The sequence below is a fragment of the Mastigoproctus giganteus genome, chromosome 6, assembly GCF_048544385.1.
Source record: "Mastigoproctus giganteus isolate SK-2022 chromosome 6, ASM4854438v1, whole genome shotgun sequence".
NCBI lineage: Eukaryota > Metazoa > Arthropoda > Arachnida > Uropygi > Thelyphonidae > Mastigoproctus > Mastigoproctus giganteus.
Genome location: NC_143580.1, coordinates 118,489,176 through 118,513,395, shown reverse-complemented (window position 1 = coordinate 118,513,395; position 24,220 = coordinate 118,489,176). Strand labels below are relative to the sequence as shown.

The 24,220-nt window shown below is 39.8% G+C and overlaps 1 protein-coding gene across 1 annotated transcript in view; it reads left to right on the top strand.

Moving 5' to 3' along the window:
* Positions 1-24,220, top strand: part of LOC150084532 (ecdysteroid-phosphate phosphatase-like) — a 390,193-nt gene that overhangs the window by 131,962 nt on the left and 234,011 nt on the right. Inside the window, exon 4 of the mRNA XM_090375298.1 lies at positions 8,343-8,538. Coding sequence (XP_090231424.1) covers positions 8,343-8,538 — 196 coding nt within the window. The remainder of the gene's footprint in view (positions 1-8,342; positions 8,539-24,220) is intronic.

Sequence of the window (24,220 nt, the reverse complement as noted above, 5' to 3'; positions counted from 1 at the left end):
GGTGGATTGTATAATTATTATTATTGTTATATTATTTCTTCCTTAAGGGTAGGGGAGGGTTTCACCCTACGACAGGTACTGGTACCAAGTGCACATGGTGGTTGTTATGCCTGGCTGTTATTCCTTGTAAGATAGTCAGAGAGTTCCTTGATCAAAGAACTCTCTGACTATCCTACAGGTGTTCGTGATTGCGACTTTCTGGAGTTCTTGTAGGCATTCTCTAGGAGACATTGCTGCTGCTTCTGTGGGGTCTTTGGCACCATACTGGTGGTTGACATGATGATCGTTATATATTGCATATACCACACCTCTTTGATCTCCTGTCTTGGATCTGTGTACTTTGATTTTTTCCTCGTGGGTTTTCTGGAAGTTGTGTATGTTTGGCACTGCTATGTCAATCAGATAGGTAACTTTTTCCTTCTTCTTGAGAAGCGTTATGTCTGGTTTTTTGTGCGGGATTGTCTTGTCGGTTATTATGGTGCAGCCACGGTACAGCTTTTGGTTTGGGGTCTCTAGTACAGCCTCAAGTTTGTACTTGTAATACAGTACACTTTCTTTGATCAACAGGTATTTCCTCACTAGCTTCTGATGTCTGTGAGTGTACTCAGTCTGGTGGATCACCCTGCATCCTATGGTGATGTGTTGGATTGTTTCTGAGGCTATTGTTGACACGTTTCATCTGTCACTCTGGGCTCCTTGGCGATATATTCTCTCTAGTTCCTGGTGTTGATTACTGGACTTGGATGGCAAGCATGAATCCTTCGGTCTGGGGAAGAGCGTTTCACTTGCGAGCCATGCATTGGATGCCATTTTATCTATGTGGTCTTGATGGAGGCCACTGTAATGTCTGCCACGGAGTGTCATCTTTGCTCATCTTCCTAGCTTCATTTCTTCTGTCGGGGCAAGAGGGGGGACACCTCTCTTAGATTGATTGGCATATTCCACTTGTCTATCTCCCTGATGGCATGGTAGGGTGGTCCTGTGTTTTTCTGCATCATTGCCCTTGTCTTTCTCATAATTTCCTCCGGCTCAATGTTAGTCCAATCTATGATCCCAAAGGAGTGTGTTATCACTGGGACTGCATAGGTGCTTATGGCTTTAACTGTGTTCCCTCTGTTCAGCTTGCTTGGAGCAGGCTGCTGAGGCTCTGATGGAAATTTTTGGTCAGGCCGTCCTTTATCTCTTTATGCTGTAACTACTGAACCTGCAATGATCCCCAGGTATTTGCAGCTCTCTATCCCCCATCATGGCTTTGATCTGTTTCCCAGTCTACAGCTAGTAGTTTCTGCTGACTAATTTCCCCTGATGCAATCTGTGAATCTTGCATTTGTCTAGTCCAAATTTCATCATGATATCATTGCTGAATTTATCAATGATCTAGAGTAGCTGCTGGAGTTGCTTCTTGGTTGCAGCATAGAGCATGACGTAATCATGCTCTATGTCTATGTACAGGGTGTTTCAACAATATTGGTACAAATGTTTAGGTGAGGTAGGTAACATCTAAAGGAATGTGAATCGCATAGGAACCCATAACCGGAAACGTCACAGAAAAGTAGTAGCAGAGGCACAAGAAGCAGAAATGACACAAGACAGTAATTAGTGGCAAACATTTATTTGACATAATATTAACAATGGAGTATGAGATGGATGCATTTCATGATGTTACAACAGATGCTCGAAGGTTCCACCATGAGATGCGATGCATGCGTGACACTGACACAGCATTAATTGGCAGACATGGTCGAACACACCTGGAGTTTCTTTGACAGTAGCAGCAGTGCAGACGAGTCTCGCCATGAGATCCATTTCCATCTCCACAGGCGATTCATATACGATAGATTTGAGGGCCCCCCCCACAGAAAGAAATCAAGGCTCGATAAATCAGGTGAGCGTGGGGGGCCAGGCAATGGGTTCACCAGGTAACGGGTCCATAACAGGAGAGACCGCTTCTACAGGGATGGGATACACTTAAATACAAAGGGTGCAAGAATATTTGCTGATGGTATCGAGGCAGTGTTAGGTGGGTCAGAAAACTGCTTGCTTGGGTTGGACTCACAGACTAAAACATTAACAGTAGTCGCAGACAGAGACTAAAGTGATTCTTGTACTGCTTCTATTGTAATGAGCAGCAGCCTAGAGAGCAAGCTGCTGGGAGTCATCAGTTAACAAGTAAATACACGGGCTGTGTTAGAGTAACTAAGAGTAGGAACAGGTGCATTTATACTTACAAGTACATCAATGCTAGAAGTGTAGTAAATAAATTTGATTATTTGAAGTGCTGATAAAGGCATCAAAGATGTTGTTGGGATATCAGAGACATGGTGTCACACAGATATAAGCAGTGCAGAATTGGAATTTGGGGAGAACAATGTGTACAAAAAAGGATAGACATGGTAGGAAGGGAGGAGGGATTATGCTATTAATTAAGAAACACACAAAATCTAAGAAAGTGCATCAGTTGACAGTGCATTTTTGCCTTTTTGGTGTGACATAAACACTAGGAAAGAGAAAATGAGAGTAGGAGTGTGTTATAGGCCTAATGACTCTGATAAGTACAATTAGCAGTTGTGCAGAGAAATAGTGGGCCAGTAAATCAGAACATCTTGTAATGGGGGATTTTAACTTCCCAGATATTGATTGGAACTTGTGGGTTGGTCACTCGCATGCTAGCAAAACTTTTGTGGATTTATTGGATGATGTTTTCTACAGCAACATGGTCGAGCTGCAACCAGTGGGAGTAATACTATTGATCTGATTATCGGCAGTGATTATTCATGCATTAAGAATTTGCAGATAAAGAAGCCACTAGGTGACAGTGATCACAGTGTACTGATGTGGGATTTACTTAAAGATCTAACCTCTATCAAAGGTAAAGGGAAGGGTTTTTGCTTTCGTAAAGGTGACTATCGTGGTCTCAGACAGTTTTTAAATTGTATACAGTGGAATCAACTGATGGTGTTACCAGTGGCGAATTCTAAATGGGTAGCCTTCACGGACTTAATCTTGGAGGCTACTAGGCTTTTCATACCAACTAAGAAAATACTGTTCAAGGTTCAGGCCTAAATGGATGTCAGATGAATTGAGTCTTGTGGCAGAGAAGAAAAATGCATGGGATGCATATAAATTACCAGGCGACACAGAAGCCTGTGGCAGATATAAGTATGTAATCAAGCAATGGGTTCACCCATTGCTTGATTACCTACTTATATCTTCCATCTTACTTACTTGTGGGACCAACTGATGATATTACCAACAGCAAATTCAAAATGGGAAGCATTCAAAGAACTTATCTTGGAAGCTACTAGGCTTTACATACCAACTAAGAAATATTGTTCAAGGTTTAGGCCAAAATGGATGTCAGATGAACTAATGAGGCATATGGCAGAGAAGAAAAATGCATGGGATACTTACAAATTAACACATGACACAGAAGCCTATGATAGATACAAGTTGATATGCAACCAAGTTACAAAGGAGGTTAGGCAGGCGAAGGCAGATTACGAGAAATCCTTGGCAAGGGATGCAAAGAAAAACAGCAAAGAGTTCTTTACTTATGTAAACTCTAGAAGGAAGGGGATGAATCAGATTGGTCCACTTGATATTGATGGGTCAACTGTTGATGATCCTGCTCAGGTAGCTAACAAACTAAATGAATATTTTGCATCGACATTCACACATGAGGAGTTATTCAGCAAGGGGAATGCCAGAGGTGTATTCAACTCTAGCAGTAAGCTACAGAATCTTGAAATAACTGGGAGTAAAGTGGAGGAGAAACTGTTGAAGATAAACACAAGAAAGGCACCCGGGGTGGATGGGATCTATCCAGTTATATTAAAGGAGGCAGCAAAGGAAGTAAGCAAACCCTTAGCCATAATTATGAGAGCTTCCTTGGACTCAGGGGAGGTACCCATAGACTGGAAATGTGCAAATGTGACCCCAATTCTCAAAGGAGGATCAAAGGCTGACACAAGTAATTATAGACCTGTGAGCTTAACTTCTGTTCCAGGAAAATTAATGGAGGCACTGGTTAAAGAAGCACTGCAGGATCATTTAGACAAGACTTCAGTTATAGCTCAGACACAGCATGGTTTTGTTAAGGGGAAGTCTTGTCTGACCAACTTGATTGGATACTATGATGCAGTCACAAAAGAACTGGATGCAGGGAATAACTTTGATATTATATACTTGGATCTTAGAAAGGCTTTTGATACTGTTGCACATGGAAGACTGCTACACAAATTGGAGCAGTGTGACATTGGAGGCAAATTGCTGCTATGGATAAAGGGGTGGTTGAGGGGGAGAAGACAGAGAGTGGTAATCAATGGACACTGCTCATCGTGGACTAATGTTATTAGTGGAGTCCCTCAGGGCTCAGTGTTGGGTCCATTATTGTTTTCTGTATTTATAAATGATATTGATGATGGTATATCAAGCTTAATGTCCAAGTTTGCAGATGATACAAAGGTTGGCAGGGTTGTCAAGGACACTACTGACACTATGCTGCTGCAACAGGATCTGGAAAGGTTGAGCAGATGGGCTGAGAGGTGGCAAATGAAGTTTAACATTGACAAATGTAAAGTACTACACATGGGAAACAGCAACCCCAGAGCAACGTATCAACTCTGTGGTACTACACTGACAGTGGTAGAGAATGAAAGGGACTTGGGGGTGATTGTGCAGGCAGATATGAAGTTCTCTGAGCAGTGCAGACGGGCTGCAAGAGTAGCTCATGGAGTATTGTCAATGATATACAGGAATTTTTCCAGCAGGGATAAGGAGGTGATTATTCCCTTGTATAAGGCAATGGTCAGGCCACACCTAGAGTACTGTATACAGGTCTGGAGGCCTCATTTCAAGAAGGACGTAGAGCTGCTGGAATGAGTACAGAGAAGGGCAACAAGATTAGTGAATGGAACAAAGGGGTGCTCTTACGAAGAAAGGCTTAAGTTTTGCAAATTACAGTGTCTGGAGACTAGGCACCAGCGAGGTGATCTGATAGAGGTGTATAAAGCCTTGAATGGTTTAAGCATGCTCAATGCTGATGGGATTCTTCCTCTAGCTCAGAAAAATCACCTGAGAGGGCATAAATTCAAATTGAGGAAAGACAGATGTAGGATAGACGTGCGGAAATTTGCCTTTAGCCAGCGGGTGGTTGGTTGGTGGAACAGACTGCCATCCCTTGTGGTGGAGGTTGATAGCCTAAATAAGTTTAAGGCTCAGCTGGACAGGTATTTTGAACGAACAGAGGGGTGAAGTGGAAGTGGGTTTTTTTTTTTTTTTTTTTGGCTGATGCTGCATAAGCTTGCTTTCTTGCATCAAATGCCTCTACTAATGCTAAATGCTAATGCTAAAAATAAGATTACATACTTATAATCAAGCAAAGGAGGTTAGGCAGGCAAAGGCAGATTACAAGAAATCTTTGCAAAGGATGCCAAGGAAAACAGCAAACAATTCTTTACCTGTGTAATCTCTAGAAGGAGGGGGGGGATGAATCAGATTGATCCACTTAACATAGATGGTTTGACAGTCGATGATCCTACTGAAGTAGTGATAAACTGAATGAGTATTTTACATCTACATTCGCACATGGGGAGTTATTCAACAAGGGGAATGCCAGAAGTTTATCAAACTCTAACAGGGAGCTACTTTATTTTGTAATAACCGAGAGAAAAGTGGAGAAGAAACATAAAAAATCACTTGGGGTGGATGGAATCTATCCAGTTATATTGAAGAAGTCAGCAAGGGAAGTTAGCAAACGATCAGCCATATTATGAGAGCATCGTTAGATTCAGGGGAGGTCCCCATGGATTGGAGGTGTGCAAATGTATCCCCAATTCAGAAAGGGGGTTCAAAACTTGTCACAAATAACTATAGAACTGTTACTTTAACTTGTTCCATGGAAAATATTGCAGTCACTCTTTAAAGAAGTGATACTGGATCACCCAGACAAGAAGGCGCCTCCGTAGCCAGGTGGGAAGGAGCAGCAGTGCGTAGCACACGCTTCTTGATTAGACCGGGGTTCGAGCCCGTCACCACCAAATATGGAGGATGTGGAAAGGTCAGGGAATGACCACCGCATATCCCGGAGCAATATGGCCTTAGTTGCTAATGCTCCTAAAAACCAAATAACAAACAACCTAGACAAGACTGCAGTAATAATTTAGACAGAGCATGGGTTTGTTAAAGGGAAGTCTTGTTTGACCAATTTGATTGGGTACTATGATGTGGTCACAAAGGAACTGGATGCAAAAAATAATTTTGATATCATATACTTGGGTTTCAGGAAAACATTTGATACTGTTGCACATGGAAGACTGCTGTACAAATTGGAACGGTATGGCATTAAGGGCAAGTTGTTGCAATGGATAAAGGGATGGTTGAGTGGGAGACAGCAAGAGTTGTAATAAATGGACCTGCTCTACGTGGACTAATGTTATTAGTGGAGTCTCCAGGGTTTGGTACTGGGCTGACTGTTGTTTTGTGTATTTATCAATGATATCAATGAAGGTACAGGAACTCCCTGACTTACATAAGGGTTGCGTTCCGCAGAACACTACGTGTTAGACAAATTCAGAATTTCCCTCATGCTTGTGCAGCACTTGCAACTGTGCTCGTGATTCTTTGATTCACAAGCACAGTTGATTCACAGTGATTCTCAACTGTGAATCAAAAAGAAATGTTCGACGAACATGTAACTAGAATTATTCATTGTATTTATTCAAGTTTTTGTCTCATGCACAGTAAAAATTATAAAAGCGTGCAATTTAAAAAAAATTCAAAATTATAAAATTACAAAAAAAAGAGCAGACAGCATAATATCAATAAGTTTTACCTCTCGAGCATTGTTGCCAGAATTGACGTCTTCAGCTGATAAGTATGCTGCTGTGACGGTTGAGGACTGTTGAGATTTAGAAGGGTTCGGCTGCTCAACCTTACAAAAGAACATATTAATGGATTACTGGGCGGTGGTTTTTTCTTTTCATTGTAGATTTCTTTGTAGCAAGCAAGCATATCATTCACTCCTCTGTTAACTTTTAAGAATCGTTCGCTGTCAGGATCCATCTTCTCAATCCTTTCCATTGCCAATGCAATTTCACGAAATGCTATTGCCATCTCTTTGGTGACGTAGCATCTCGGCTCCTCATTTGGTTCACCTTGATCTTTGTCAGCATTTTCTTCTTTCACTATCACTGCCTGCAAGTCAATAAGTTCTTCGTTAGATGATTCCTTCTCTTCTTCCTCTATTAACTCCGCCACTTCTTTTACATGGACCTCAAACTAAAGTAGCTCTGCAACCTTTACAATCTTATCAGTAACCTCTTCATATGATTCGTCTTTTTCAAATCATTCGAAGCCTTTTATGTGCCGTGGGCATATTTTCTTCAATGCACCATTTAAACAACTTTTAGTAATTTCTGCCTAGGCCTTATTAATGTTTAAGATGGCGTGGCAAATATTGTAAGATTTCCAAAAGTTTCTTAATGTAAAATTTTTCTCATAGTCTACTGCAGACAATGCCTGAGCAAATGTTGTGTAAATAGTATGCTTTTAAATTCGAAATAACACCCTGATCCATAGGTTGGATGAGTGAAGTCGTGTTTGGGGGTAGAAATATGACTTTCACGTTTGAATTGCAATCACCTAGATGTGTAGGATTTCCAGGAGCTTTATCTAATAGAAGCAAAATCTTGAAAGGAACATCGTTGTCTTTACAATATTTTTCATCCTCGGGATTGAAGCAGCATTTAAACTAATCCTCAAAGAGAGAGACTGTTATCCATTCTCTCTGGTTTGATTGGAAATGCATTGGTAGGGTGGCTTTATTGATGTCCTTAAATGCACAAGGATTTCAAGAATGGTACCCAAGCATTGGTTTTAATCTGTAATGTGCCACTACATTAACCCCAAGCAAGAGCGTGGTCCTATCTTTTGATGCCTTGAAACCTGACATTGTATTTTTCTCTTTGATATGTATGTTAGGCTGGCTTGATCAATGTTCCCTAATGCTTTACCATAATTTCTAAAATTTAACCCCCCCCTTTGAGTTGTACAAAGGGGGGTTTGTTCCCAGTGTTTTTGTGTATTGATGAAGCCCTTCCTAACTTTCATTATTCCATTTGCAAATGGAAATTATTAATTAAGCAAAAATAATATGCCCCCCCCCTTTGAGTTGTACAAAGGGGGGTTTGTTCCCAGTGTTTTTGTGTATTGATGAAGCCCTTCCTAACTTTCATTATTCCATTTGCAAATGGAAATTATTAATTAAGCAAAAATAATATGCTTGTGTGATAACCATAGTCATTTGGTGTATGTATCTTATAATATCTAAACTTTCTTTTAAGGCACCGGACGATAGTGTAACCCATCTTGCACATGCTCTTAATCATGTGGTAGAGAAGCTACAGGCAGAAATACCAGAAAGTATTTCTCTGGAACATTATACTTCAACTACTTTCTTGGGACTATTTGTGGCAGAAGAACATAATGACCTTCTCAAGAGATTAGCTATGCAGTTTATGCGAGAGGTTTCAGAGTACAGTAAGTTATTTAAAATGTTTCATTTCATCATAACTTGTTGCAATGCTCAATGAAAAAAAATATTATCGCCATTATGACTACCACCTTACAATAACTAATTTTCATTATTCAATGCATATAAAATTACTAACTACTGAGTATTTAATATAGTAAAAGTTATATGACTTGTAGCAAAAATAAATTCAGAATGAATTTTGTCCTATATATTTAAAAGAAAGCGGAATTAACTTCCATAAATACTGGTTTTATTTAAATTCTTAAGGCAGAAAAACTTTGGCATTTATAGGATATTTTATAATAATAGTATGATACTCTGTTTGTGCTTAAGCTCATTTTAGAAATAACTGCTATCCAAGAATTGACCTAAAATTACTATTATCATTTTTAATTTTAATAACATCACAAAAATACTGTTCAAGGTTTAGGTCTAAATGGATGGCAGATGAACTAATGAGACTTGTGGCAGGGAAGATAAATGCATGAGATACATATAAATTATCAGGTGACACAGAAGACTGGTAGATATAAGCTGTAATCAAGTCACAAAGGAGGTTAGGCAAGCAAAGGCAGATTATGAGAAATCTTTGGCAAAGGATGCAAAGAAAAACAGCAAAGACTTCTTTACTTATGTAAACTCTAGAAGGAAGAGGATAAATCAGATTGGTCCACTTGATATTGACAGTTCGATTTTTGATGAACTTCTCTGAGATAGCTGACAAATTGAATGAGTATTTTGCATCTACGTTCACACATGTGGAAGTCTGTAGGGAAGTGGAGGCCAGAAGCTTAAATTCTAGCAGGGAACTAAATGATTTTGTAATAACTGAGAACAAAGTTGAGGAGAAATTATTGAAATTGAACATAAAAAAGGCACCTGGGGTGGATGGAATCTTTCCAGTTATATTTAAGAAGGCAGCAAAGGAAGTAAGCAAACCCTTAACCATAATTATGAAAGCTTCTTTGGACTTAGAGGTGGTCCCAATGGACTGGAGATGTGTAAATGTGTCCCCATTTCACAAACAGGGATCAAAGGGTGACACAAGTAATTACAGACCTGTTAGTTTAACTTCTGTTCCAGGGAAAATAATGAAGTCACTTGTTAAAGAAGCACTGCAGGATCATTTAGACAAGACAGCAATAATAATTCAGACACAGCATGGATTTGTCTAGAAGTCTTGTCTGACCAATTTGATTGGATATGATGTGGTTACAAAGGAACTGGATGCAAAAAATAATGTTGATATCATATACTTGGATTTTAGAAAGCTTTTGATACTGTTACACATGGAGGAGGACTATTGTACAAATTGGAGCAGTATGGCATTAAGGGTAAGTTGCTGCAATGGATAAAAGGATGGTTCAGTGGGAGAAGACAGAGTGGTAATCAACAGACACTGCTCTTTGTGGACTAATGTTATTAGTGGAGTTCCCTGGGGTTTGGTGTTGGGCCCAGTGTTGTTTTCTGCATTTATCAGTGATATTGATTAAGGTATATCAGGGTTAATGTCTGGGTTTGCAGACAATATGAAGGTTGACAGGGAGTATTGAGAGTAATGATAGTATACTACTGCAACAGGATCTAGAAAAGTTGAGTAGGTGGGCTGAGAGGTGACAGCTGAAGTTTAAAATATTGACAAACGTAAAGTACTGCATACGAGTAGCAGCAACCCCAAAGTAACATACCAACCGTATGGTACTACACCCAGGGTTAACAGAGAATGAAAAGGACTTGGGGATAATTATGCAGTTAGATATGAAGTTTTTTGAGCAGTGCAGACAGGCTGCAAGAGTAGCTCATGGTGTCTTGTCAATGATATACAGAAGTTTTTCTAGTAGGGAAAAGACTACTACTGAATACATAATAAATAATCAAACTAATAGAACAAACATCTGCAAAAAGATCTAAACCTCCCAAACACTTTGTTCATTTCACAAGTATATGTGGTCTCATTTCCAATCTCAGTGATGTTCATTTTCACTTACAAACTGCCAAACCCCACTTACTTTTTTCTGACAGAATCCCAAGCAAGAATATTTGCTGATACTATCGAGGCAGTGCTAGGTGGTTTGGAAAGCTGCTAGCTTGGGGACGTACACAAACTAATAGATTAACAATAGCTGTAGGCAGAAGTGAAGGTGATTTTTGCACTGCTTCTCTTGGATCATGCTACAGCCCGGAAAGCAAGGTACTGGGGATTTCAGTGCTTGCTGTGGGTTCTCATTGAACAAGGAAATACGTGGGCTGTGTTAGGGTAACTAAGAGTAAGAATAGGTGCATGTATACTTGCATGTACACCAGAGCATAGTAAATAAATTTGATAAATTTGAAGGGCTGGTGGAGTCATCAAAAGCAGACATTGTGGGGATATATGAGGGAAGTGGTATCACTCAGATAAAAAGGATGCAGAGTTTGAATGTGGAGAGTACAGTGTACACAGAAAGGACATTTTTTTTTTTTAATTAGGTGTTCCCATGCAATGTTTGACACTCCCACCAAATTATAGTACAGTTTACGGTTTAAAATGCACAGATTTTATGATACAGTTTAGAATGTCATACAAAATGCAAAGTGAGATACAATACCCTACAAAATAGATTGATACAACTTACAATTTCGAATATCATATAAAATGCATGAGGTGTCTCCGTAGTCAGGTGGGAAGGAGCAGCAGTGTGTAGCACACGCTTCTTGATTAGACCGGGGTTCACGCCCGTCACCACCAAATACGGAGGATGCGGAAAGGTCAAGGGAATGACCACTGCATATTCCCGGAGCAATATGTCCTTAGTTGCTAATGCTCCTAAAAATCAAATAACAAACAAACAAACAAAATGCATGAGCAATGGGTATACCCTTCCAGGGCAAGCTTCCACTAGAATGAAGTTACCTCTTGTCCTACACTTGCTCTGTTATCATTTGTTCTGTTTTCTTTTCAATTCCATTTGTAGATTTCATCTGTCTTGTTGCGCGTTTTCTAATAAAACTCTTCTTTTAAAAATTTGTCGCAAATTTCTTAAATGCCACAAAATTCTCTTTTGTTTTAAGCATTCTAGTCTCAGCTAGTGATCATCTTTCTACGTCTATTCTGCCAGATAGTGACCGGAGGGAGTCCGAGTAGTGTGTATGTGGGGGGGCATTGTCGAGGCCACTTTATGTGAAGGATCTGGTATATTTTTACCATGTGTACAATATATCCTAAAATTTCATTCCTTCATACACCACGTCCCGCCCCCACAACATTTTCTTACTATAGAATACATCATGAATTGTCAAACTAATAGAGTAAGCTTATCTGCGAAAAGATCTAAACCTCCCAAACACTTCCTAGTTCATTTCACAAATATACTTGGTCTCAGTTCTCATCTCAACGATGTCCATTTCCACTTGCAGTCTGCCAAACCCCATGTACTTTTTCTGACAGAATATCAGTTATCGGTTGATTCAACTACTGCTCATCTCAGTTGCCCAAATTATTCGCTGTATGATTCCTTTCGCCTGAAAGGGGGCACTTTTGCATATGTCCGTTCCGATATTTTCTGTCAGAGACTTGGTAATTTGGAATCTCCTCTTTTCGATCTTCTCTGACTTAAAATCTCCTTACCTCATTGTGTCAAATTCATCTGTTGTCTCTACCATTCTCCCAACTTCAATAATCACTTGGAGCTCTTTGACTTCCTCTCTTTGCAACTTGCCTTTCTAAAGTCCAACTTTTCTATCAGTGAGGTAATTTTCCTTGGTGATTTTATTTTTCACAACGGCATCTGGCTTCCATTCTCTGGTCACACCGACCCAGCTGGTCGAGATGCTGAGGCTTTTGCAATTACTAATGACCTTGCACAGATTGTTCATTTACATACAAGAATACTGGACAATCCTAACCATACAGCCAACACACTTGATCTTTTTCTCACAAACAATCCTAAATACTTGGTCGAAGTGAGTGGTCTTCCAGGCACCTCAGATCACAACTTGGTGATTGTCTCTTCTCCAATGGAGCCTTTATCTCATGGCTATTCCCAACCTCGTATTTTTTGGCATTACAAGAATGCAAAATGGGATGACCTGCTAGATTTCTTTTCTTCTTTCCCTTGGTCGAATTACTGTTTCAAAACTTCTGATGTCACTGTTTGCTTGGATTGTATCAGTGAAATTATTCTTGAGGGAATGGAATCCTTTATTCCACACTCCACTTAAAAATCTCGTCCTTTATCTAAACCTTAGTTTTCCAATAAATGTGCTAAGGCTGTTCAAGAGAAGAATGTTGCATATTGTAATTGGCTTGTTTCCAATTCTTCAATTTCATTTTCTGCCTACACCAAAGCTCGCAATAATTGTAAAGCAGTTATCAATCAGTCCAAACTAGATTTTGAGCAGGCTAAGAGTAGAAAACTTGCTTCTTGCTCTAATGGTAGCCGTGCATTCTGGTCTCTTGTCAAAGCTATTGGCTGCGACTTTTGCCCATCTCTGCTCTCACCTCTGTAAAAACCAGATGGTTCTGTTGTCACTTCAGCCAAGGATAAAGCTGACCTGCTAGCATCCCATTTTTCTTCCAGCTCATGTATTAATGATCTTGGTAAAACACCTCTCACCATTCCCAACATACTCCATTCAATGCCCCCCTGTGGTCTTCCGTCAAAAGGATGTCAGAAGTATTTTGACGAATCTTGATGCTAAGAAACCTCTAGGACCTGATTGTATTTCTCCACTTGTTCTCAAAACCTGTGCTCTGAACTTACTCCTGTTCTTTGCTGCCTTTTTTTCACTTTCTTATTCCAAAGGTGTTTTTCCTTTTGCTTGGAAATTTGCTGATATCCTGCTAGTTTCTAAAAAGGGTGACAAATCCTTCCCATCCAATTATCGTCCCATTGCAATTACTTCTACTCCTTCTAAAGTAATGGAGAAATCAATTAACTGCCAACTCTTAAACTACAGGCCCCGGGTGCCAAGCGATTGTGACTGAGCGAATTCTTTGTGCTTAAAGAGTGATTTTCCAAAAGTGATATTATAGTTCTTTTAGGTTCCTGTCCTTAAAATAACTTATTTTTTCAGTAGCAGCTCTTGTTAAAAAAGCACTTTACAGAGCCGGAAAGGAAAGTCACCTTTCTTTACTTCTTATATATTTATTACTAACCCCTACTACTTCTCGCTTGGTCACACCAGGCACTGCTCCTGCCTCCCCGTGGCGGGGCCGGAAATCTTGGCAGAACAGTTAATCTGCCAAGGGCCAAAAGGAGCAATTATGGAACACGATATGTTTCCTCCACTAGAGCCGACAAGTTCTCGGCCAGACATAGAAAATGAACATGACATGTCTCAACCGAAGAGGTTTAAGGCCAACTCTTCAAACATAGATTTTCCTGCATTTCTCATAATGCATTCACTTACGGATCAGCCTCTCACCAAATTGTCTCCGTTTCTTATTCAGAAACATCTCGAAAGTCTTGCAGGATCTCCTAAAACAGTCAAGCGACTGCAATCAGGAGACCTACTAATAGAAACAATCAGCAGGAAACATTCGGAGCATCTACTAAAAATTACAAATTTTGCTGGAATTTCAGTAAAAGTTTCTCCCCACGGTACCCTAAACACTTCTAAGGATGTTATATCCAGCTGGGACCTACTGAATGTGTCGGAGGAGGAGATATGTCAAGAACTTCAGGAGCAAAATGTAATTGCAGTAAAAAGAATCATGATTAAAAAGGACAACACACTGGCACCTACTAGGAATATTATACTCACTTTTAATACTCCAAACCTACCTTCTTCCATAAAAGCAGGTTATCTTCTTTGCCGCATTAGACCCTACATCCCTAATCCATTGAGATGCTATAAGTGCCAAAAGTATGGCCACTCTCAAACGGCATGTAGAGGAAACCCAGTCTGTCCCAAATGTGGGTCCACCGATCATACTCAAAATGACTGTTCAGCAACAGAAATGAGCTGTCCTAACTGTAAAGGCAACCATCCCGCCTATTCTAAGACATGCGACAGGTGGAAAACCGAAAAGAAAATTGTGAAGTATAAAATCGAAAATAAAGTAAGCTTTCAAGAAGCGAGAAAATTAATTGCTCCCAGTATTACAAAACGTACATATGCCAGTGTCGCACAAAAATATCAATCAGTGGCCACCCAGACTGATGTTACAGTCCCCACAAACAACTCAATCTCTGACTGGGCACGAACTGTTCTCTCCCAGCAACAGTCCAATATCCCGAAACAGTTGAACCAGGCAAGCAATACTGCTCTTACAGTACCAGCGAAATCTCCTTCTCCTACTCCTCCAACCGATGCTGCTGCTCCATCAAATAATCGAGGTTCAAACATCAAAATGAATATTCAAGACACATCCATGGATACAATTGACTCATCCAGACAGGAAGACCCAGTCTTAGAAATACATGTGGAAGAAGATATGGACATCGGTCGGCCATTCTTCAAAAAAGACAAACCGAAACCTGAACGCCATAAAACAGTCACATCAAAAAAACAGTCAGATACAGCTTCTTTTACTAAACACCAATAATGCCTTATATTCTTCAATGGAATTGTAGAGGATTTCGTTGCAATTTTAATGATATTCAAGACCTAATTAATCGCTACAATCCAGTTGGTTTCTGTATACAAGAAACCTATTTAACTTCCCAAATTTCTGCCAGCACAAAGAACTACTCTATCTACCGACAAGATCGTAATACTTCCACTTCCGCTCGTGGGGGTGTGGCCATCTTGGTCAATGCAAAAATCCCATCTAAGCAAATTGTTTTGAAAACTGAAATTGAAGTCATTGCTGTGCGTTTGGTAACCGAAATTGAGTTAACATTAGTATCAATTTATCTTCCACCAAGTCATACCTTCTCTTACCAAGACCTTGAAAACCTGCTAATACAGCTACCTTCCCCTATCTGTCTCCTGGGGGATTTCAATGGCCACCACCCCTTATGGGGATCTACTAAACTGGACAGTCATGGCCGACTGATTGAAACCTTCGTAGATAAGCAAAACCTTACCATTCTTAATACCGGTGCACCTACTCACATACAATTACCAACTGGACAAACTTCTGCAATCGATCTATCGATATGCTCCCCTATTCTGTATCCAATCATGGAATGGTCAGTTATGGACGATCCCATGGGCAGTGATCATTTCCCGATTATTTGTGATTTGCTCACTGCACCACCGCCAGTAGCCAAACCTTGCAAGAAATGGAAGTTCTCTCGAGCCAACTGGGCCAAATTTCAGTCAGCTGTCAATCTGGATGAGAAATTTATAAGAATACAGTCGATAGATGAAGCCACTGATTATATTACTTCAAAACTACTATCTGCAGCTAACTGTTCAATTCCACTGTCGAATACCCAGTTCAGACGGCACATTAACTATTGGTGGAATGAAGAATGCACCAAAGCAAAGAAGTTAAAAAATAAAGCATGGAATTTATTTCGTAAATCCTCAACCACAGCTAACCTTATCAACTACAAAAAATTAAGGGCAAAAGCTCGCCTCATTCAGAGGCAAGCCAAGAAGAATTCTTGGATCCGGTTTACATCTACCATAAATAGAAACACTAACTCCAGGTTAATATGGAAGAAAATTAGGCAGATTTCTGGCAAATTTCCAACCACCCCTTTGCCAATTCTTTCGTTTAATGGGCAAGAACTGTCTGCTCCTGAAGACATAGCAAATGCCTTGGCTAAAACTTTTGCCGAAGTTTCTGCGGCATCAAATTATTCTACGGATTTCCAGAAAATAAAGACCACAACTGAACAACGTGCCATCAACTTTCGAACATCAGTTTCCCTTCCGTATAACCAGCCTCTTCAATATTCTGAACTTTTACATGCCATTAAAACAACACGCAACAGTGCCGCTGGGCCAGATGGAATATTTTATATCATGTTACAAAACCTTGGTGACAAAAACTTGGAAATACTGCTGATCTATTATAACCGAATATTTCTAGAAAACATTTATCCCAGCTCTTGGCATCATGCAGCAGTTCTTGCCTTTTTGAAACCCGGTAAAGATCCTACCAGTCCGTACAGTTACAGGCCAATTTCCCTCTCCAGTTGCCTTGGTAAACTACTTGAAAAAATTATCCATAATCGACTTGTTTGGATCATTGAAACAGAACACCTAATGAGTAATCACCAACATGGGTTTCGTAAGAACAGGTCCTCCTTAGATCTCATGATCAAAGCTGAGTCTGCAATTCGTAATGCCTTTGTAAAAAATGAACATCTTTTATGGTTTCCATAGACATTGAGAAGGCATTTGATACTACCTGGCGTCATGGCATTCTCAGTGACCTTTATGCTCTTGGTTTACGAGGCAACCTGCCCATATTCATTAGGAACTTTCTTCAGAATCGTTCATTCCAAGTTCGATATCACAACTCACTTTCTGCGACATTTTCACAGGAAGAAGGAGTGTCACAAGGGTCTGTACTGAGTGCAACCCTTTTCGCCCTTAGAATCGATTCCATCACAAAAGAACTTCCAAATGCTGTTCAGACCTACCTTTACGCTGATGATCTCTCTATTTCTTGCCATTCCCAGAACATGAGATCCATTGAACGGCAACTGCAGATATCCCTGAATAAAGTCCAAAGGTGGGCAAGGTTAAATGGCTATCGTCTATCACAGCAGAAGACTGTTGCCATCCATTTTTGTAATCAACGAAAAATGCATACAGACCCTGAACTTCATATATCAAACTTTACCATTCCAGTAACTAACAACATCAGATTCTTAGGATTAATCCTTGACAGGAAACTAAATTTCCTTGAGCACATTAAATTTGTACGTACTTCCTGCCTCAAAAAACTAAACATACTAAGAGCTTTATCTGCCTTGTCTTGGGGAGCAGGTCGTACATCTTTGTTGCTCTTATATAGATCACTGATTAGATCCCGATTGGATTATGGTGCTCCACTATAGCACCAGTATAGCAGCTTCTCAGCAGAACTCCATGCAATCAAATTAGCCTTAGAAAATCTGATTCACTACCCATCTGTAAAATACGTAGTATACACGGACTCGCTCAGCTCAATTACAGCAATACAACATTCCTCCTACAAGGTTCACCCTGTGTTAGATAAAATCAGAAGTCTCCTACAAGGTTCACCCTGTGTTAGATAAAATCAGAAGTCTCCTACTGCAAATACAAGAACGTCATCAATCAGTGAACTCTATGATTCTGCTCGTAAGAGTATACTAATGGCTAGATCCTATACAGCATAGTGCTTTGCGGATTGCACTTGGGGCGTTCAGGACCTCTCCTATTCATAGTTTATATATTGAAGCTAATGAGCCACCTCTTTACCTCCGCAGAAAAACGCTGCTTCTTAAGTATGCAGCCCGAATACAGAGTTGCTGGCAGCATCCTGTTGAGCCATACCTCTTTAATCCACCACTGCAAAATCTCTATAGAAACAAACCCACTAAAATAAGACCAGCAGGCTTACGCCTAATTGAAATAACACAGAGTTGGAATGTTCCAATTTCCAACAGGCAACAAGTAATGAATTACTCTCAACCACCTTGGAGTCCGCCTCTACAATTAACCTGCGATACTTATCTTCAAGAATGGGGAAAGAATCGCCTACCAATAATTAATGTGAAACAACTCCATGCAAGCCATATTCATAAATATGCCGATTTTTTACCGATCTATACTGATGGCTCCAAATCACATTCAGCGGTAGGAGCAGCGGCAGTTTTTCCCACTTCAATCATTTCGGCTGCTCTTCCAGCTCAGTATAGCAGCTTCTCAGCAGAACTCCATGCAATCAAATTAGCCTTAGAAAATCTGATTCACTACCCATCTGTAAAATACGTAGTATACACGGACTCGCTCAGCTCAATTACAGCAATGCAACATTCCTCCTACAAGGTTCACCCTGTGTTAGATAAAATCAGAAGTCTCCTACTGCAAATACAAGAACGTCATCAATCAGTGACCTTTTGCTGGATCCCAGCACATTCGGGGATAAAGGGGAACGAACTCGCTGACAAATCTGCTAAAAATCCATCAACTTTTGATTTAACCTCCGTGCATGTTCCAGCCTCTGACTACAATCGCATCATACAAACGGCATGTCTTGCGCAGTGGAAAGATCTATGGCACTCCCAAACCAATAATAAACTCTATCAGTTGAAACAGCACCCAAAGCTTTGGCACACTAGTACCAAAACAGTGCGAAGAGAAGAAGTGGTACTTGCAAGGGCACGAATAGGACATACGTATCTCACTCACCTCCATCTACTCACAGGAGAGGATCCTCCTCAGTGCCCACACTGTTTAACTCAACTATCAGTGAAACATATTCTAATTGACTGCCCACAGTATCAACAAGAAAGAACATCCATCCTGTCTTCCCTGATAAATCTGCGAGAACCAATGACCCTAAATCATATTATTGGCGAGGAAGCAAATATCAATGAATTTTTCTCTTTCCTGAAAAAAATTGGACTATATCATAAATTCTGAAAGACCACTTTAACAAAAATCAAGTTATTATAACAAAAATTTGTTTTTAACAGTTTCCTATGAATAGGCGCATTATAGCCCCAGCAGCTTATGCGCCATTAAACCTCCATAACACACACACACTCTTAAACTACATAGAAACCTTCAGTCTGATCAATGATCACCAGTATGGATTCCGTCAGTACCAATCCACTAGTGATATTCCAGCTTATGTTGCCCATTTATAGACAAATTCAATGGAAAAGTTTGGTTAAACACAGCAGTTGCTTTTGACATCTCAAAGGCTTTTGATCGTGTTTGGCCTAAAGGTCTTCTAAACAAGCTTCCATCTTATGGTTTGCCAACTGTTTTTTGTAATTGGTTATCCAGTTTAATCTTTGATCGCTCACTGAAGGTGATGGTAGATGGCTCTCTGTCTTCTAACTTCTCCACTAATGCTGGTTTCCACCAAGGTTCAGTTTTTTTCCCAACTCTTTTCCTCTTGTATATTAATGACCTTCTTCCATTGACTGGAAATCCTATCCATAGTTTTTCCGATGATAGCACATTGCATTCGACTTTCCATTTTGAGAAACCTCACCCTGCTCAATCAGCTTCAACTTCTCGAATATCCGCTACCAATTCCTTTAATGCCGATCTCCAGGTAATTCTCCAATGGGCAAAGACATCTTAGTTGATTTCAATCCTTCTAAAACTCAGTCTTGTCTTATTTCTCACGAAAAGGATTCTTCTGCTCCTAAGCTTATCTTTTGTGTCACTCTGATTTCTAGGGAAAATGATATATCTCTTTTGGGGATTACCCTGACTTCTAATCTCTCTTTGGCACAAGCTCTTTACAAATATTGCTTCCTCTGCATCTGAAAACTTGGTTTTCTCTTTCGCTCTCGGTGTTACTTTTCTTCCAAACATCTGTTCACTCTGTACAAATCGCAAATCCGCCCTACCATTGATTATTGTTCCTACATCTGGGGTGGTGCCCCCAAAACCTCTCTCAGGCTTCTTGATTCCATTCAGAAGAGGACAGTTAGGTTAATTAATGATTCATCTCTAACAGAGTCTCTCCACTCGCTGTCTCATAGATGTACTGTTTCTGCTGCATGCCTCTTCTACAGATACTTCCATAGGCACTGTTCTTCTGAATTGGCTTCTATAATGCCCGCTCTCTCTTTCAAAACAGTCCGAACACGTGCCGCCACCAGCCAACATCCATTTACTGTCCAACTTCAAACTCTCAGAACCAACTTTTCATCTTCCTCGTTTATTCATTCAACTGCCATTTTTTTTGGAACAACCTTTCTTCATACGTATTTCCTGAAAATTGCAGTCTACATAAGTTCAAGCCTAATGTCAACAAATATCTTCTTTCATCTTCTCAACCTCCAACTGAAGCACGGTACTAAGTGCTATAGGTTCTAATACATCTTGTGTTTGGGGTTTTCATAAAAAAAATAATTAAAAAAATCTTCTGAAAGCTTCTTCAAGGGCATATGTAAACAACTTAGGAGATAGTGTCCTTGTTGGACTCCTTTCTCAATTTGAAATTGCTACTGTCTTTGTCTAATCTAATAGAGGAGGTAGCATTCTCATATGTTTTCTTCAAAATCCTAATGTATGGGATGTCTGTTTGTTGTCTTTCTATTGCCCAAAATATTACCTTATGCTTTGAATCTTTTTGCATAATCGACAGATTCCAGGTATAATGGCGTTTTATATTTATTTGCTTTCTCCATTAGCTGTGATATTACGGAAGGTGATCCATAGGTGAGAATACTGTCCCGAAGCCAGCTTGCTCTTTCAGTTGATTCTTATCACTTTGTTAAAAACTTGTAGATGTAGGACAACACATCTACAAGATGGAAGTTTAATTGCTGGAACAAACTTCCATCTGTTGTTGTGGAAGTTGATAGGTTAAATAAATTTAAGGAGGAACTGGACAAATATTTAGAGGGGATTGTTTTGTAATTTTTTTTTTTTTTTTTTTTTTTTTTTTTTGGCTGATGCTGCATAAGCTCATACGCTTGCTTTCTTGCATTACTTGCCACTACTACTATAAGCTAATTGGGCTATAATTTCCAATTGCTGATTTTACTCAGCTCTATTACTCTCCAGTGCTATATTCTTATAGCCAGTTTCAGCTCTTAGAGTCATTGTTATTATCAGAAAGCCTCGTACCTCACTGCTTACTGCAAATAATTATTTGCAAATTTTTACATCTAAAAATGGATGATTCTAGATAGTGCTAGAATCAAATGTACCTACACTTTTATCTGTGATAAATGTTTTGGCCCTGTAACTCTACCCTCCACCTGATTACAGGATTCAATAAGGAATTCAGAAACATTATTTTAATGTATATATCGGGATTGAATTGGTAAAACATTTATAAAAATTTTACCTTGGCTGACAAATGAACTTAATATATCCCTCATTTATACTAAGGTAATTAATTCAGCCTGAAAGAAATTAAAATTAACTATCTGCCTTTTCATTTTACTAGTAGCAACATGTGATACAGCCCGATTTAAAAAGTTTATAATGTCTGCATCTGAATATTTTGTTAATTTACATTTTTAAACCTCACTCAATACTACATTATAAAAATATAATAATGCATATGAATAAATCAAAAAAATGAAGGCTGTAAAATTAACACCCATGACAGAATAAGTTCCCATAGTCATCATACCAACTAAGTTGCAACACAAGAAGGCGCCTCCATAGCCAGGTGGAGCCTTCTTGTGTAGGAGCAGCAGTGCGTAGCACACACTTCTTGATTAGACCGGTGTTCGAGCCCGTGACCACCAAATATGGAGGATGCGGAAAGGTCAGGGAATGACCACTGCATATTCCCAGAGCAATATGGCTTTAGTTGCTAATGCTCCTAAAAAAAAACCCAAATAACAATAGCAACAAAAGTCTTAACATGTGTTGCCAGCTGCCTGCACTTAGTCTGTTTTGTATAGTTGTGGTTTAAACATGTTGGCTCCATTTTACGGTTGCCCCATTAGCAAATAACTTGCTGTGATGAGACTTTTGTGGCCAGAAGGGTTAAACTCTCCTAGATTCACAGAAAAATGTTTGCACAATTTTGGAAAATTGTATTAGTCAAAGAAATAGATGCGTATATATGGAAAGGTTGGAAATTGTGGTTGACAAAGATCATCCAGGCTGTCTCACAACTTTAATAATGGTAAATGATGCTGATTAAGTTAATGCTCTCATTTAAGAAAACAGACTGATTACTGTTATTGCTGTTGTTAGAAGGTGAGGCATCAGCTGTTGGTCTACATATTCAGTGATGCGTGACATCCTCAAATATCATAAGGTTTGTTCAAGATATTTACCCAAACTTCTCATGGATGAGCAAAATGGATGTATTTGGAGATACATCCATTTTGCTCATCCATGCACATGGAAAAGTAATACTAAAATTTTTGCATATTTTCCTTTTCTTGATTTAATAAAACAATAATTTTTTTTATTTTTTGGGTTACTCTCATGTTTTGTTAAGAGCTATTTTGTTGCCACCTCAATCTTCAGAAATTTATAATGTGGTCCCATATAATTGTTTATCATCCATGCACACAACTTTTGCATGTTGAAAAAATTGTGTGCGTGGATGATTTTTGCAGCATGCAAAAATTGTGGAGAGGCATTTCTACAATGAATTCAATGAATTGTTACAAGAGATGAACAGGGGGTGCATCACTATGAGCCTGAAAGGAAGCAGCAAATTGTGTCATCCCAGACTATCAAAAAATTCAAAAGTGTGCTTTCTGGCAAAGTCATGTCATTATTTTGGGATTTTAATGGACTGACCATGGAACATTATTAGAAATACACTGATGAGCCAAAACATTACAACCAGTGAGTCGTTATGCAAATCGAAGCAACTGCAGGTGAACTATGGTGTGTGCTGATCAGGACACAGTATGAAAAACACCTGATACTGAGATCTGTTAATCAGTGTTACTCTTGTTCTTCGTATGGGAAAGGCAGAGTTTGACAAAGGTCAAATTGTAATGGCCAGATGACTGGGTCAGAGCATATCTGAAATGGCATGGCTGGTGGGGTGCTCATGGTCAGTTGTGGTTAGTACTTACTGAAAGTGATCCGAGGAGGGGAAACCCACGAACCACCAGCGAGGTTTTGGACGACCACGGCTCATCAATGCTCGAGGTGAGTGAAGGCTCTCCAGGATGGTGCGTGGCAACAGAAGGGCTACTGTAGTGCAACTCTCCGGTAATTGGAATGCTGGTGACGGGAGTAATGTGTTATAACACACAGTACATCATACCCTGCTGAAAATGGGGTTGTGTAGCCACAGGCCACTCCGAGTGCCCATGCTGACCACGGTTCACCAGCGACAGTGCCTATAATGGGCACGTGAGCATCGAAACTGGACCTTGAGTGATTGGAAGAAGGTCGTCTGGTCCGATGAATCACATTTCCTGTTGCATGATGTGGATGGCTGATATGTGTGCGTCGTTTATCTGGGGAAGTGATGGCATCTGGATGCACCATAAGACGAAAACAAGCTGGTGCCGGCGGTGTCACGCTTTGAGCGATGTTCTGCTGGGATATCCTGGGTCCAGTCATCCATGTGCCAGGCACTCTGACGTCTACCACCTACCTAAACATCATTGCTGACCAGGTACACCCTTTCATAACTGTCTTTCCCCTCTGGGGGTGCTAGAGGGGAAAGACACACTTCCATTGTTCAAGACTGGTTCATGGAACATGAGGAATGCTTCCAGAAATTTTGTACCATCCATACCTTGCCGGGTATGAGCTGTTTAGGCTGCACGTGCAGGACCAACATCATATTAGGTACGTAGTCATAATGTTTTGGCTCATCGATGTACAGAGAGAATACTGTAGCATGTGTGAAACTTGCTATTCACAGTAAATGCAGTGATTTGCTTTTAGTAGATGTTCTTCATTATTACAATGCTGAACCTTATTCAGCCACTGCAGCCATAAGAAATGATTCTGAAACCTCGTTTTGAACTTCTCCTCACCAAATATACATTCTGGATTTTTCCCCTTTGAGATTATCACATATTTGGCTCTCTGAAAAATAATATTGCACGGATGTTGATTTTCAAATGATAAGGTAAAAAAAACAATGCGCAAGTGGCTTTATGAACAACTGAAAACAATTTTCTCAGGAAGCATTCAAGAGCTTGT